The sequence below is a fragment of the Rhizophagus irregularis genome, chromosome 23 (assembly GCF_026210795.1).
Source record: "Rhizophagus irregularis chromosome 23, complete sequence".
NCBI classification, from domain to species: Eukaryota; Fungi; Glomeromycota; class Glomeromycetes; order Glomerales; family Glomeraceae; genus Rhizophagus; species Rhizophagus irregularis.
Window position 1 is genome coordinate 1,426,053 of NC_089451.1, and position 15,875 is coordinate 1,441,927.

At 26.6% G+C, this 15,875-nt stretch overlaps 5 protein-coding genes across 5 annotated transcripts; 1 reads left to right on the forward strand and 4 right to left on the reverse strand.

Annotated features, from left to right (window-relative positions):
- Window positions 1–3,254: 3,254 nt before the first annotated feature.
- Window positions 3,255–4,864, forward strand: OCT59_015271 (uncharacterized protein; the record flags this gene model as incomplete). Its single annotated transcript, XM_066139912.1, has 3 exons — window positions 3,255–3,542; window positions 3,622–4,662; window positions 4,859–4,864. The coding sequence occupies 3 exons, from the start codon at window positions 3,255–3,257 to the stop codon at window positions 4,862–4,864; spliced, it is 1,335 nt and encodes a 444-aa protein (XP_066002741.1).
- Window positions 4,865–5,940: 1,076 nt separating this feature from the next.
- On the reverse strand, window positions 5,941–7,596 carry OCT59_015272 (uncharacterized protein; the record flags this gene model as incomplete). Its single annotated transcript, XM_066139913.1, has 9 exons — window positions 5,941–6,024; window positions 6,101–6,338; window positions 6,408–6,562; window positions 6,639–6,777; window positions 6,858–7,037; window positions 7,133–7,230; window positions 7,324–7,411; window positions 7,484–7,494; window positions 7,576–7,596. The coding sequence occupies 9 exons, from the start codon at window positions 7,594–7,596 to the stop codon at window positions 5,941–5,943; spliced, it is 1,014 nt and encodes a 337-aa protein (XP_066002742.1).
- A 327-nt stretch (window positions 7,597–7,923) lies between these two features.
- OCT59_015273 (uncharacterized protein) lies at window positions 7,924–9,114 on the reverse strand (the record flags this gene model as incomplete). The annotated part of the gene is made up of 2 exons (XM_025312665.2): window positions 7,924–8,497; window positions 8,573–9,114. 2 exons carry the CDS (start codon window positions 9,112–9,114, stop codon window positions 7,924–7,926), a joined length of 1,116 nt encoding a protein of 371 aa, XP_025188976.1.
- Window positions 9,115–10,472: 1,358 nt separating this feature from the next.
- On the reverse strand, window positions 10,473–11,484 carry OCT59_015274 (uncharacterized protein; the record flags this gene model as incomplete). The annotated part of the gene is made up of 2 exons (XM_025329902.2): window positions 10,473–10,882; window positions 10,965–11,484. 2 exons carry the CDS (start codon window positions 11,482–11,484, stop codon window positions 10,473–10,475), a joined length of 930 nt encoding a protein of 309 aa, XP_025188977.1.
- A 2,200-nt stretch (window positions 11,485–13,684) lies between these two features.
- On the reverse strand, window positions 13,685–14,319 carry OCT59_015275 (Histone H2A; the record flags this gene model as incomplete). The annotated part of the gene is made up of 3 exons (XM_025308961.2): window positions 13,685–13,752; window positions 13,826–14,138; window positions 14,251–14,319. 3 exons carry the CDS (start codon window positions 14,317–14,319, stop codon window positions 13,685–13,687), a joined length of 450 nt encoding a protein of 149 aa, XP_025188978.2.
- Window positions 14,320–15,875: the final 1,556 nt, after the last annotated feature.

Consider the following 15,875-nt stretch of genomic DNA (forward strand, 5'->3'; position numbering starts at 1 on the left):
AAATTTATTATTAGACGAATAAATCAAGATTTCAAGAAATTTTTTTCATTTAAAATCATTTTTATTTAATCAAAATATATATTTATTAAAATAAATTACTTTTTTTATATAACTTATACTTTTCGTTTATTCTAAATTGAGAATTCAAAAGAATCAATGAAAAAAAAAAACTTCTTTAAATATGATGGATAAAATCTTCTTCGTTGATTGAAAACTAACTTTGATTAAAAGTTTAATAACTTGTATTGTAAAAATATTACAAATTATTACAAAATATTATAAAATATTATAAAATATTATAAATTGATTAAATAATTGATTTAATTGATTGTAATTTAAAAAAGTTATTTAAACTTTTTTTTTTAGGATCTCTTACAGAAAATTCCTAATTGAAATCGCGTCTTTTTTAGGTAAATTAATTAATTTTTTATTTTCCCATTTATGCGCAAGTGTAAGGAGTGAAAATAACGCAAGATTTCGGTTTTCCCCAAATTTCATCATCATTTTCCAATCTCGACGCGAGTCAAACTTTTTTAATATTTCCTTTAAAAGTTTTTATTACTTACACCAATAAGTGAAGAATTTCGTTACAGAACATTTTTTGAACATTTCTAATCTTGGAGAACAAGAAGAAAAAAGATGAATTATAGGCAATAGGTATATATTCGGTTATGATTATTCGGATTTTTCTTTGGCAAGTTTAAATAGATTATATAGTTTTTATATAGTTTATATAAGTTTACATAGTTTACATATTTTACATCTCCTTTTTTTTTAGATCATTTAAGGGAGAATACACATGCACAAAAAAAAAAAGCCAAAAAAGCGAGATAAAGTTGTGTTGCTATTTAATTATGCTGCATCATTTATTACTGTATGTATGATATCGCGTTTAGTAATCGTTTAAATTAAATTTGTAATAATTAATAATTTTAATTTGTTGAAAAAAAAGTTAAAAGGGGTGTGAATTGTTTATGATTATTCATGATATGGTATATGGTAATTTTAAATTAATTTTCATTTTTTAAACAAAGAAATTTTTAGATCAAAAAAAAAAAAATATTTTTTTTTTTTCGTTTAATCTAACGAGGGAAAATGTTTTGTAAACATTATGCGCTTATTATGTCTTATTATGTCGTGCGTTAATAATACTATCTATCTGCTTAATGTTGCGTTTAACTATGCTGAGTTACAAATATTCAAAAAGCATGAGGGTTTTTTCTATATTTACAAAATATTTTTTTTTAATTATTTAAAATTTATAATTTTTGCATCATTTAAAATTAAATTAATCGCGTGATTATGAAGTATTTTGGATGTTCAGTTGCCGCAGTAGCGTCTTTAACATCCAATCAAAAAATATAAATTGGTTTCTTAGTTATCTTTATTTGGTCAAAAGAATGCGAGAATGCGAGGTTTTAATTAAAAAAAAATAAAAATAAAAAATAAAAATAAAAATAAAAATAAATAAAAATGAAAAAAAATTCAAAAAATAAAAAAAAATAGAAAATAAAAATAAATAAAAATGAAAAAAATCAAAAAAAAAATATTTGGTGGTTTAAAATAATTTACCAATCATGTTTTATTATGCTTTATTGCTTTATTGCTTTATGCTTTATTGCTTTTTTGTACATTCTCACTCTCGTTTTTTACCGAAAAATTTTTTGTCTTTGTGTTATTTTTTTTTTTTCATTATTCCAATTCATTGCTTTACAAGTACATATTAAAATTTTTTACACAATTATCTCTCATGCTTTACAAGTACATATTAAAAATTTTTTACACAATTATTCTCTGTTATTGAATTTTTTTAAAATATTTAAATTAATCAAAATAAAAATAATAATAAATAATAATATATAAATGATAATAAATAAATTTTTAAAAAGTTCTAAAGTTCTAAATTCTAATTAAAAATTAAAAATTTTTTTTTTTAAACTTGAAATCCGATAAAAAAAATTTCAAATTCGGAATATTCGAATCACCGAAGTTATTGAGATTTGAGATTATTTCAAATCAAATATTTAATTTTCATATTTTCATAGTTAAAATCGAAATATATATTTAAAATTTCTATATCGGGAGTAAAAAAAAAAGGAAAGATTATTTTTTTTTTTTAATAATTTTTTTTTGAAAGCGAACAACTTTTTACGTGCTAAATATTATAATGTTATTTTTTATTTTTTGTAGATTATAATATATAATAAGACTTGTTTTTAAAAAAATCCTAAAAATCGGTGTAACCATGTAGTAATATAAGGTAAATGACAGCAGCCTGATATTCGATATACCGATATACTATTAAAAACTTGATATACCGATAAAATTTTATTTTCCTACTATATGTGAGGACATACAATTATCGGTATTTCCTAAAAATTTCATATATGTCCCGACATATCGTTATATAAAGGTTTGACTGTAATGTGATTTATTATGTTTTATATAACGACATAAAGGAAGGAATCCAAAAAATGGTATGTCGTTATACAATAATATGTCGTTATAATGAGATGTCGTTATAACGGGTGGCACTTGTATTAATTTTCATAAATTCATACCTATCTGGTCAAAATTTATCATTTATATTCTCTATGTTCTCGTGTTACTTCGTAAAGTAATATTTTTTCGCCGAATAAACGCTTGCGATTAGAATGAAGTTCCGGTTGATACTTGAATAAACGCATTGACGCTTGCGATCAGAATTAATCTCTGGTTGATACTTGAATAGATGCTTGTGATTAGAATTAATCTCTAGTTGATACTTGAATACTTGAATAGACGCCTGCGGTTAGATTTAATCTCTGGTTGATAACTTGAAACCTTCTCATTGTTATCTTTCATCTTCCGTTTTTGAATTATCCAATATACGGATCGATTTCATAAGTCTTAGATATTAAAGAATGGTGAACACAAGAATAATAGAAAAAATATTTTTTAACGCGAGTATGTAAAAATTTTTTTGAAAGCAATAAATTATAGCGTTTAGTGCTGTATTTCTATCTCATAAAATATTTTTAATCTCGGCTGGCATTACGGCATTAGGAAATAAGTTACGATTTTAATCATGTGACACGTAACTTGTTGTTTGATTAAGTGATCATCTGGAATTTCGATAATTCTGGCCAAAATCTAAAACGCAATTTTTCTGGAAAATTTTATGAGAAATCTTAATTTTTATTTTTATTTTTATTTTTTTTTTAAAAAAAAAGCAGTTACTGTTTTATTCGTACATTATTCTGTCACTAAAAGAAATGACCGATCTACACAAACAATATGAAACTATGCTGGAAGTTATACGTTCAGACAGAACGCTTGTTTTTCCTCCCCCAGTTAAGGAACCTGATAAGTTGACCGAACGTTTAAACAAGATAGATCTCAGAGATCATCCTGTTAACGGACGTAAACTTTTAAAATATTTCGTCTCATTATATGGTAAAGACTTAACTAAACAAACAATCGCAAGTGTAGTCGAACATTTGTGGGTGAATGCATCTCCACAAGAAAAGACTGAATACGTTCTTTTGGCTTCCTCAGTGAACGTAAGTAAACCAAATTCAGAATTTACTTTTCTCAATTTATTGATTTCATCACTAATCTCGATATTATTTTTCATTACAGAGTATTAACATAAAGACGTCTGAAGCAGATTTAACGACAGCTAAAGCAGATTCACCAGTCAAGAGTTTTGTAGACATTGGATATTTCAATTTAAACGATGTTATTTCATGGTGGGAAGAAGAAAAAGAATTTTATGAAGAGGACAGTTACGATGATATTATGTTATCCTTCTTTAGGGAGAAATTTGGTAATGTGAAGGACTTTATGGACATTGTCGATGATAAATACTTCTCAAAACAAACAAAGATTGCATTATTGGATTTTTACAATAATTTTTTGCCAATTTTTTATGATTATACGCCTTGGGAATGGTTTTCCTGGTATATTCGTATGGAATGTAAGTCCACAAGTACACCAGCACCATGTCCTTTCAATTCGGTCAAGACTAAGTTGCCAAAAAATCTTCAACATTTTTATTACCAAGGAACTATCTCTAAACAAATTAAAGATGAAGAGTTGAAACAACTTAGGGAATTTATTAATTTGATTATGGAGATTAAACACCCAGGGCAAGATGATTCAAATATTTGGTACCATGGAACGACTAGTGTTGCTGCATCCAACATCGCCCGAAGAATTGATCTTACTGTATGCAGTCATTTTAACCATGCTTTCGGCTTTCATCGCAGTTTCTATATTGGTGATAATCTTAAATTTTGTCTTATTTGGGCATTGAAAAAAGCGATGACTTTAAGAACTGTTAACTGCGCACTGGTAGTTTTTTGTATAAATGAAGGGGAGTTACACTTAATTCAGGATTATTTGAAGCTAATATCTAATGAAGACTCGCAAGGTCATGTTAATACTGGTAATATTTGGGAAGAAATTGTCCCAGCTTCCAAAGATTCAGACGAGAATAGCAACCTGGATGACGATCCAATACGACCAAATGTGCAATGGGTTGAAGGGCCAAGTCTGAAACAAATTGAAAATAGTTGGGTGCCAAAAAAGGAGGAGATCATTCGTTCCTTCAGGACTGATAAAAGCACAAAATTTCTTCAAAGTCAACTGGCCTTTATTATTACCTTTAAAAATCCGATGGTTAGTTAATACTGTCATTTTTATTGTATCATTCAAATGGTATTCATTTCTTTGGGTGCCTTTGTTTACCGTTTTAGTTGTTTCGTGAGATCTTAAAAAAAGATTTTAGCTTATAATTGCTAAAACAAAAAGTAAATTTATTTTATTTATTCATTTATTCATTTAATTTATGAATTTATACTCTTCATTTCAGTAGATGTGAACGAAAGGGTACGATTCTCAATTTTCTTTGAAAAATCTGGAAGATTTTAGACAATTTCCATACGTACATGTGATCCTATTTATGAAGAGATTCATGGCAATATGTTTAATCCAATGTGAGATTTCTGGATGTCGGAGAGCTAAAGAATTTTAAATAATGTTCTTGACATACGTGCTAATTAATATCACGATTAGCATGAAGTGTATATGGACCATTTCAAGATTTTTAACAACATTACGAAATCGGATTAACTCAGTGTTGGTCCCAGTTATTTTTGATTGGACTTGGACTATAAGTTCAGTCACTAAACGAGTAAAGAATTCCTCGTCCACCAAATTCATTTATTTTGTACCGTAAGGCAAAACAAAAAGTGTCCAATAGTCCAGTTTTATTTTTGATTATTAGTTTTTCTCAAAATAGTATTGTATGTAATGATATTGTTGTTAACAATAGAAACAAATATGAAGCGTGAAGCGTGATGGAGTCAAAAAAAAAATCCACCTGTAGAATTTACAATTTGTTTCATGCCTTATAATCACATACTATCATGTATATTATTAATTTATTCATAAATTATTATATACTTTAGTAAGATTATCAATAACAACATGATTGAAAATGTACGACTATATCTACAATCCCGACAGAACTTTTCAATAAATATTCCAATTTTTTTTTTTTAATAATCAAGCGATTAAAAATAACCCAAACCCTCATAGTCCCCCTCAATGCTAAACCCCCTAATGAAATGACCGATTAAAAATAGTTAAAATGTCCATCCCTATTTACAATTATTTCCGGATTTTTGAAGTATTTTAATAATTATTCAATTGATGCTAAAAATAACTCTCGCCAGCTGCCAGCGCCAGTATATTTAAAGCTTTTTAGTTCTTTTTAAGCCTTAACCCAATAATCCAATACTCAAATTTCCTAATATTAACGTTATAATTACTAATAATGTGGATATATATATGTGTGTGTATAAAATTTTAAGTTTTATGATATAATAATAATAAATGAATAATAAATGTTCATGTTTAATGTTCGTTTTTGATTATATAAATTTTTTTTTTTTTTTAACTATAAACACAATTCAGAATCCAAGGATGATTTAATAAATCTTGAGTAGATGGACGATTCATTGGATTCACTTGCATACACTATTAAAAACAAAAAATTATATTAATTAGAAAAACGAATCAAAATATGAACAGTATTAATATTATAAATACTTACCGAGTAAATAAAATGTTTAGCTTCAACAGAAACACCATCATCAAGTAAAGTATAATCAGCCTTTAGAATCCTGTTGGTTATATTAAATTCATCATCATCTTCGAAAGGAGATTCATTTGTAAGAAACATATATGTTAATACTCCTATACTCCATATATCAGTTTTTTCGTTATGTGGTAAACCTAATACAAGTTCGGGAGATCTATAAACAGGCGTACCAACTCCTACACCTTTTAATCTAAGTAATAAATTAATTATTAACAAAAATAAAAAAATTCTAAAAGATCCTTAATTTAATTTAACGTACTTTTCTTTATCATTTGTCAATACTCCACAATGTCCAAAATCACAAATTTTAACGAGGCCTTTATCAAAAAGCAAAAGATTATCTGGTTTTAGATCTCTATGAACAATATTTCGTTGATGCATATAATCGACTCCACATAATACTTGTAAAATTATCTAAAAATAATAAGAATTAACATTAAATAAATGATACAACAATTTGAAAAAAAAAATAAACTATAGATTCATTTACCTTTGCAGCTGCAACTTCATCTAACGATCCATTATTTAAAATATATTCTAAAACATCTCCTTGTGGGGCATATTCAAGTATAAGATAAATATAATTTCCAAACACAATTGTTCCATAATATTTGACAATAAACTTATTACTAAAAAAAAAATTCGAAAATATATGTTATTAAAGAAATATAAATATATAAATAAATAAATAAGATTGATCATTTCTTACTCTAATATACTATGTATTATATGTTCATTCTTCAATAAATCATGATTTTCATAGATTTCTAACGGTATCTCTTTTAACACAAATTTCTTATTAAAAATTTTATCTCTGACTAAAAGAGCCTTTCCATAATGTCCTTTTCCAATTTCTTTTATAAATTCAAATGTCAATATACTCTTTGATCTATTATAAGAAAAATTTAAAGAATTATTTTAATACGAATTTTTTTCATAAAAAAAAAACAAAATTTTTTTGAACGTTAAAAAGCACATAATTACATCGGTATAATAGAATTTCTTCTTGAAGAGTATGAAGAGTATGCTGTCTTATTTGTAATTTTATTTGTTTGACTATTCGTTTTTGGAGTAAAAGTATTCTTAAATCCAAAAAAAAAATATAATTAATTAAAGTTGGTTATAGTTTTAAATAAAATTAGTAACGAAAAAGAAAAACTCTTTTTACCCTTTACCTTATCTTTTTCTTTCTCTTCCTGAGTACGTTTTGAACTGTATGAACTGTATAAATTCCACACGTTCCATAAACTTACCATAGCTACACTAAGTCCAATTAACAAAAATACTTTTGACATGCAACTTGCTAGCTAAAGAAAAAAGTTGTTCCAACGATACTTTTGCTGGAACTATTTTGTTTTGAAAGTAAAAAAAGTTATAAATTCAACTATTTTTACGTAAACTCACGACTGAGAAATAAGTAAACCAACCAAATTCAAATTTATATCCATGAAACCTAATTTAATTTAAAAAATAAAGTATATCATAGTTTCCAAAGATATCATAATGATACAGTTCAAATGCAACAAAATACTTTATAGGGGAAAACAAAATCATGTATATCGTCTTTTATTTGATTAATAACACATTGTAAATGTTACAATGCATATGAGATATAGTACTATGTTGTCAATTGTCATACATTATTAGCAAATCATAATTAGATAAGTTAAAAATATGAATTTATTTAAAAAGCGTAATATCTAAAAATAAATGAATAAAAATACACAAGAATAATTTCTCTCCTTATAATACATAAATAAACAACAATACACAAACTAAGAAATAATTTCTTTCCTTATAATGCATATAACATGACTAGCATCAACTTTCCAAACCATTTTTCCATCTCTTTCAGTTCTTCCCAATCCGAATCGTCTTTCTTTTTCATCTTCAACCTTCATTAACGCTGCATTTTTAATTTCATTTAACATAAATTCTAACCTTCCTTTATCGAATTCTTTTTCATTTGATTCCAAAAGATTACCACATAATCCCAACACGGCCATATCTGCTAAAGATTTTGCATAAAATGAAAATTTATGTTTCAATGTTTCTATTTTTGGCTTAGTTTTGAATCCGTCTTCATCTTTTGATTCAAGATATTCGATAATTTGCCCTTTATATATCAAATTGTCCCTAGCTTGATTTATTTTAGCAATATTTTGAAATAAATTGTATTCGTGAAGAACTTCTTCATAATATTTTTTTTGCACATTTCCACCAAAATCTTGATCTTGATCTCGATAAGCGATATATATTGCACCCCCTGGTTTCAGAATAGAGTAAAGAAAAGTGATGAAATTTATAATATCTTTGTGTGGGTCCAAATTGTTCTGTTTATAATCGGTACTAAATGAAAAAATAAATAAATAAATAAATAAAAATTTCAATTTAATTATTAATTTATTTTTGAATTTTACTTACAAATGATAAATCACATGTATAGCGCTAATAAAATCTACTTTATCTGATGGTAAAGGAGGTTTCTCACTGTTCTCCTTAACTTCATAATAATCCTGAACGTAACCTTGATAAACGATATTTTTTTTCAAATGTGGATATTTTTCTAACGTTTTTAAATATGATTTTAATAAATCTGGATTTGGTTCAATTACATTTATAAGATTTTCTCTTTTTCCTACATTTTTTGATAATTCTTTAGAAAAAATCCAATCAAGTGGTGATCCAGATCCACCTCCAACATCTAACAACTGAAATTCTTTAGAGGAATCCAAAATTGAATCATCTAGTGCTTTTTTTAAAGTAGGATACATTCCTGCACGGTTATCAACTCCAAAATAATCATTTGGTGATGTAACTTCAGTTACACCGTCATTTAAAGCTAATACACGAAGACGAAAAACATGATCATATGCTTGATTATTATTGATATTTGTGAATTCTTTTAATACTTGTTCTTCTGCTTCAATTTCATTTTTTGAATTTGCCAACTCTGAAATCGACATTTTTTTTTTTTAAAAAAAAAAATAATTGGTACGTTGCACATATATATACCCTTCCGCGGTGATAATAGAAAGATATCACATATGTTAATTAGCGGATTTGATGATCGGAATGTCGATCATTTTGACTAAAATTAACGTTAATTTTGGCCAAAATGATCGACATTCTGACATCAAGTGAGTCAAATGACAAAAACCGGCTGAATCCGTACAAGGTTACATTATTCATATACTATCATAGTACTAAAAATTCAATCAGTACAACGAAGGTGATATAAAATAAATAGTGTGATATAATCGTATTCAGGGTCCTATATAAATTTTTGGGTTAGCTGTATTATGATTTATGATGATAACCCTAAAGCTTAACATAGATGAGTAGTTTGTGAAAAAAAGATCTGCCGTTTTAATATGAATTTGTAGCAATTGAATTTTTTTCCCACGAATAAGGGGTTGAGTAATACGAATCTGCGCATCATACATTAACTATATTTATCACATTGATAATTAACGATCAATGATATATCAATGGTTCATTGAATCATTGAATATGACGAAATATTTTCTGGGTTTTATTGCCATTTTCAGAAATGTTGACAATCTAAAATTTTGACCATTTTATACCGAACACACCGAACACACCGTGAACACATACAAAAAATTATGCAAACTTGAAGTATTCATGCATAACTTTATATAAAAATTATTTTTGTCATTTTTTAGATATGAATAAAATTGAAAATATGAAAATTTGTACCGAACACACACCGAACACAAACGAACACACCGAACACACCGAACATTGGCAAATACAAGCAAATACAAGTGAATACATATATGTAAATAATATAATTTTTATACATTTTTTTATGCACACTACCTAAAAATATATTACTAAAGTTTTAATTTTGTTTTTTTTAAAGGAAAATTTGTTTTTTTTTAATTTTAATTGCTGTGTTCGGTGTGTGTTCGGTGTGTTCGATTTATAGAAATGATCGACATTCTAATGTCAACATTTCTGAAAACGGCAATAATTAGGCGTATGTTTAACATGTTCACGTTATTTTATAACCAATATATTTTCCGTTAAGAAAAATAAAAATATCTTTTGCTCTGTATTTACATTTTTAATTAAAATATCAGATATATCATTATGACGACTTTATTAATGTGTATAATGTTTACAAATATAACATTCCAATGAAAATAATTGAATAAAAGGACGACTTAAACGAGAGTTTATTATAAAGCATAAAATATTTATATGTAAAAAAATATTCTAAAAATCTTAAAATTGTTTCTAATGTCTATATAGATTATTCATTATTATCTAAAAAAATTATTAAAATGATTAAAAGAATTTAAATTGCCAAAGAATGTAATTTATTCATATGATGACTTAAAATGCCAAGAGCGGGAATTGCGCTACGTTCAGTTAGTTGAGAAACACTTCTTTCTTTCAATATTTCACCTAAACCACGTCTATGATAAGTGCAGTGTGGAAGATATAACTCTTCCAAATGATGATAAGATCCCCAAATATTCTTCTCAACAGATTTCTTCAATCTATGATCTTTGACATAATCAACATAGATATGGGCCATCTTTCTAAAGCAAGGATCGCAAAAGAACGATCTTGGTATACGAATTTTCTTTCCATTTCCTTTGATAACGAATTTAAGATCGTGAGTAACAATAGCCTTTGGATCAGCGTTTGTTTTCTCTTTTACCCATTTAGTGAGTTTTTCAACGATTTTAATACTGCAGAAATCTATATAATAGAGAGTTTACATTTTTTAAGTTATATATAAAAGAACTTTTTATGTTGTGAGCACCTTAAAATTATAACTTACCACCATCATTATTCTTTTTACAAAGAGCTTTTCGGGCGGGAATTCCAGTATAATAGGTAAGTAAAGTTCCATAAGCAGCGTAAGCGGTTTTATCTTCAAAATCCTTAGGGTTATTACTCCAATTAAACTTAACACTTAATTCACGTTTACAGACACTTTGAATGTTATTATAGATCTTCTCAACTTTTTGTTGACTACAATGGAAACCTTCATGACAATAATCTTTTAACCCTTTCTTAAAGAATTTAAGATCATAAGGTTTTGGTGTTTCCCCGGAATCTTTGATAGCTTCAAAAATATCACGGCCAAGGTTGAAAGCAGTGGCACATTGTCCAGGATTTTTGAAATGACTCCACATTAACGATTGACATTTATTACAATTTTTAGTTTTGAAAAGTTCTTCACAAGTATCAGGAAAATCATGTTTCCATTGTTCATAATCATCATAATCTCCGTGGGCTTGAATTTGGATTACAAAAATCGCGAGTAATGCTAAGAGAAGAAGATATTGAGACTTCATCTTTGTTGTATAATATTTATGTATTATTCTTATATCCTTTATTTTAATTTATTGTTTAGAAGAAATAAATCTTGAGGATGACTTTTGGATAAAGCGAAAAATGGGACTTTTATATGTATTTTACCTTCTGCGCCATTATCATAAAAAGAGATATTGTAATTGTAATGATTGTGTCATGAGATCATTCTTTATTTCTCCAAAATTAGTTAATTAATAAATTTCCTATAATGGGGATTCTTCCATAAAGCGAATGAGAACAAAGTAGTAAACATAATCAAAATTATATCAAATTAAGTCAAATTAATCAATATAAAAATCAAACCATTTTCAGGACATTTCTTACCGAAAATATTTATTTCTTTTGATATCTTTTTTTATTGTGATCATCATGTCATACAGAAAATGTATATAAATAGGTATCAAAAAAATGCGGGGTTATTATATATTGCGTTTTTTCATTATTAAATGGAAATCCAAACTAATCAATTTAATCCTTATTTATCTAAATAAAAAAACGAAAATATTTTTAATTTTCTTTTTTTCGTAGACTCCGAAGAAAAAGTTATTTTATTATCATAAATTCATGCATTTCATTTTCACATTTCCTTATTATTATTCTATGAAATTTCTCTCAAAAGTCCAAAACATGATTCGAGAATTTAGATAATTGTCTAAATGAATTAATATTTACTTTAAATAATAATTGGTTTATTGTTGAAAAAAAAAACAAAAGTAAAAATTCTCCTGCATAAATAATTTCCATTATTATAATCATTCATGACTTTTGATTGAAAAATAATTATTTCGAGATACAACTTTTATGAAAAATAAATCGTCACGAAACGACGAAACGTAAAATATACTTTAAAATTAAAATATGAAAAATCTTTTTTTACTATATGTATCGTCTCATTTTGATACATCTCATCTTTTTTTTTCATTTATCATATTTATCGTATGATCAGATCCAAAAACTGGGAGGCTTGCATAAAAGAATTTGGCCAATCATCCAAGATGATTGTTAAAGTGCTTATTTTGGTTTAGGTATGGAAAAGAGAATCCCACTTTGTCTGGCCTAAAGCTTACATACAGTGTGTAACAGAAAACACTGGAATTCATATTATCTGTGTAACATTTCCATTAATGATGTGCATCAGATTAGTGGAAACTTCCAATTCTTTCAATATAATTTGCATTGGAAGTTTCCAATACCATATACATATATATGCAATAATAATAAGGACACAAAATTATTGGAATATTGAAAAGGATTGGAATTGGAACCAATTTCAATAGAAATCATTGGAAGCTTCCAATGCACATCACTGCATTCCATGCAATACCCAAAAGCCTATGTAGATTGCATAATCTGACTACATTTTTGATATCATTTTGGCATATTCAATTTAATAAATTTTTTGATTATTATCATCTTTATTATAACACGATTTTAAAAAAAAAATGTTAATAAAATTATTGGACTTAGGTTGTTAAAATTGTAAAAATCAGGCAATCAAGACTTAACCTTGATCTAAGATCATTACGATAATAATTATTCATTCAAAACTCTTTTAGAAATGCCGTTAAGTATCTTTCAATTGATCGTGTGACGATTAAAAATTTTCTCGGCAAAAGATCAAATGCTGATATATATCATTTTATTCGTTTCTTTACACTTCGATGACTAGAATTATTTGCCAAAACGGAAGACATTTTGACTAATTAACTGTGTCGTTTGATTCAATTAGATAAAGATTACTTTTAGCCAGTTTTTCTTAGTTTATTTCACCGTGCAGCACCATACTATAAAAAATTAATCAGTGGCACTAAAGACCGTCCTATCTAATAAAAGAATATATATTTACTTTTTTTCGATACTCCAATCTATTCGGCAGATTTATTCTAAATGTCACGTTAGAATCGATAAGTTTGTTAATTTGAAATGTCGAAATTGTCGATAGACCATATAAAAGAAATCAAGCCTTTTGTGCACAATAAAATGATTATTTGTTTAAAGCAAGAATATATATTTATTTATTTAAGTTTTTGCAAGAAATTACATTAAAAGATTTAGTAAACAGCTATTGTATAAGTATGTGTGAATTTACAAATGTAACAAATGTAAGCATAATAACAAATCGTTTATAAAAAATATGTTGTAGAAATATCCAGGTAGAAGAAGAATAAATATTTATTTATTTTATTCTTCCTCAATTACTTCTGGCTCAGGGACCGGCTGAGGAGCTGACTGAGAAGTACCTTTTTCACCTTTTATTTTAATCAAATAAACGTTAGTTCAACTTTTTCAAAATAAAAAAAAAAATTATTCTTACAAACTCACCTTTACTTTTCGTGGTTTTCTTTGGTAACAAGCTTTCATGAATGTTAGGTAAGACACCTCCTTGAACAATAGTGACGTTTCCAAGTAATTTGTCCAATTCTTCATCGTTACGAATGGCCAATTGAAGATGGCGAGGAACAATTCTTGCTTTCTTGTTATCACGAGCGGCATTACCAGCAAGTTCTAATATTTCAGCTACCAAATATTCAATAACTGCAGCAAGATAGACGGGTGCACTAGCACCAGTACGTGGTGCATAGTTTCCATCTCGAAGATAACGACCAATACGCGCGACTGGAAATTGGAGACCAGCCTAAAAGATTAATAATCGATATATTAACGAAGAATTAAATTAAAAAAAAATAAAAAAAATTTAAAAAAATTTTACAAAGTAAAGTACTTTGTCTTTCGATACCCAAACATACTTTTGCAGATCTTGAATATTTCTTCTTTCCTTCTGCTGATACACTTTTGCCAATACCTAGACCGCTCATTTTGTATATTTACGTGTATTATATTTTTTTCTTTAAAAAAAAATATGGTATTAGTTTATATTTCGATTAAATTTTTTGTTTTATAATATAAAACGTTTCTAGGAAATTTAAGAAATTTATTAAATGTTTGGGGGTATATATATACCTTTTTAAAAAATAAGTTTAATAGAGTTTGCGAAGTACGCGTCTGATTAGTAAGCTAGTAAGCTATAAATAGTATAATAAATCATACTTCATAAGTTTCTGACTTTATATCCTTTATATCATGGGAAAATTACTAATGGCAATAACAGACTACAGTTATGTAATTTGTCCAAAATAGGTTTAATATTATTGAAATCAGAATCTCAGATAAATCAATTTTTTTTTTGTGTAATTCTTACTTCAATATGTCGCGATGGCATAACAAAGAGTTCGTGTCATTACATTAATCATTAGTTAATTATAATTAATTATAATAAAAATAAAAATAAAAAAAAATTTATTTCGTGTATTTTATGTATTCATGGATGAGCGACCACCTTGATTTTCCCGAAAAAAAAAAATCGGAAAAAACAAGGTGGTAACTCATTTACAAAAATATATTATAAAAAAATTCAACTATTAACTATTTAATATCTTAATTTACAATATAGTTAAAGTATTATTGTACCCACAGGCCAGCAACAGAACTTTCATCTGAAATTTCTGAAGGGCCCTGGCCAGTGGGTATTGGTCATTTCCATAAATAAAATGAAAGATACATCTTTTCGATAAATGAAAATTATTAAACATTGTATAAATCTTATAGAATTTAAAGAGTATCAATATTATTTTAGGATTCAATTGATATTGGTTTTGCTTTTTATAATAAAGAGTCATTCGTAATTAATGAAATATTTTAAAATTTATAGGAATTAAAAAGAAGTGTAATATTTAAATGAATAATTATTTGGTTTGTGAAATTACATTATTGATATTAATTTTGTTTGTTTAATTTTGTGAAAATGTTTCAATTTTAATTTATTTTGTTATTTTTATTAGATTTTAAAAATTATACTCTTTTTAAAAAAAAAAAATGAAGTGTCCTCGTCCGTTTAAATAGGTAAAGGAATCAATTATATAACCAATCGTTTGCCTACATTTATTTTTAACATATATCTTTCAACAATACTCAAAAAGAGATATTTTAAAAGGGGCTTTCAAAAATTTCTTTTTTTGATAGAAAATAAACGATGTGACCATTGTTTAATTTCCATTAGGTTCGAAATAATAAAACTTTTAAGTTTGATGGCTGTTTTGGAACCTTCTCTGTGTGAGCAGTTTTTCCAAGTTTGAAAATTAATTTCTTGTTTCAACCTTGTGTTATATCATAATTAATGCTAATTATAACAGCAATTTTATTCATGCACTCGTATGAAAGCAGAATGAAAACAAAAAGAGTAATCGTAAAAGCACATCTGATGAACCACTTACAGCACTGTTTTTTCATTTATTTCATCAATGAATGAGAATAAAAACGGTTCGATTTTGAAAGTTATCAATCTTTCATCATATCGAATGGTTCAAACATTGAT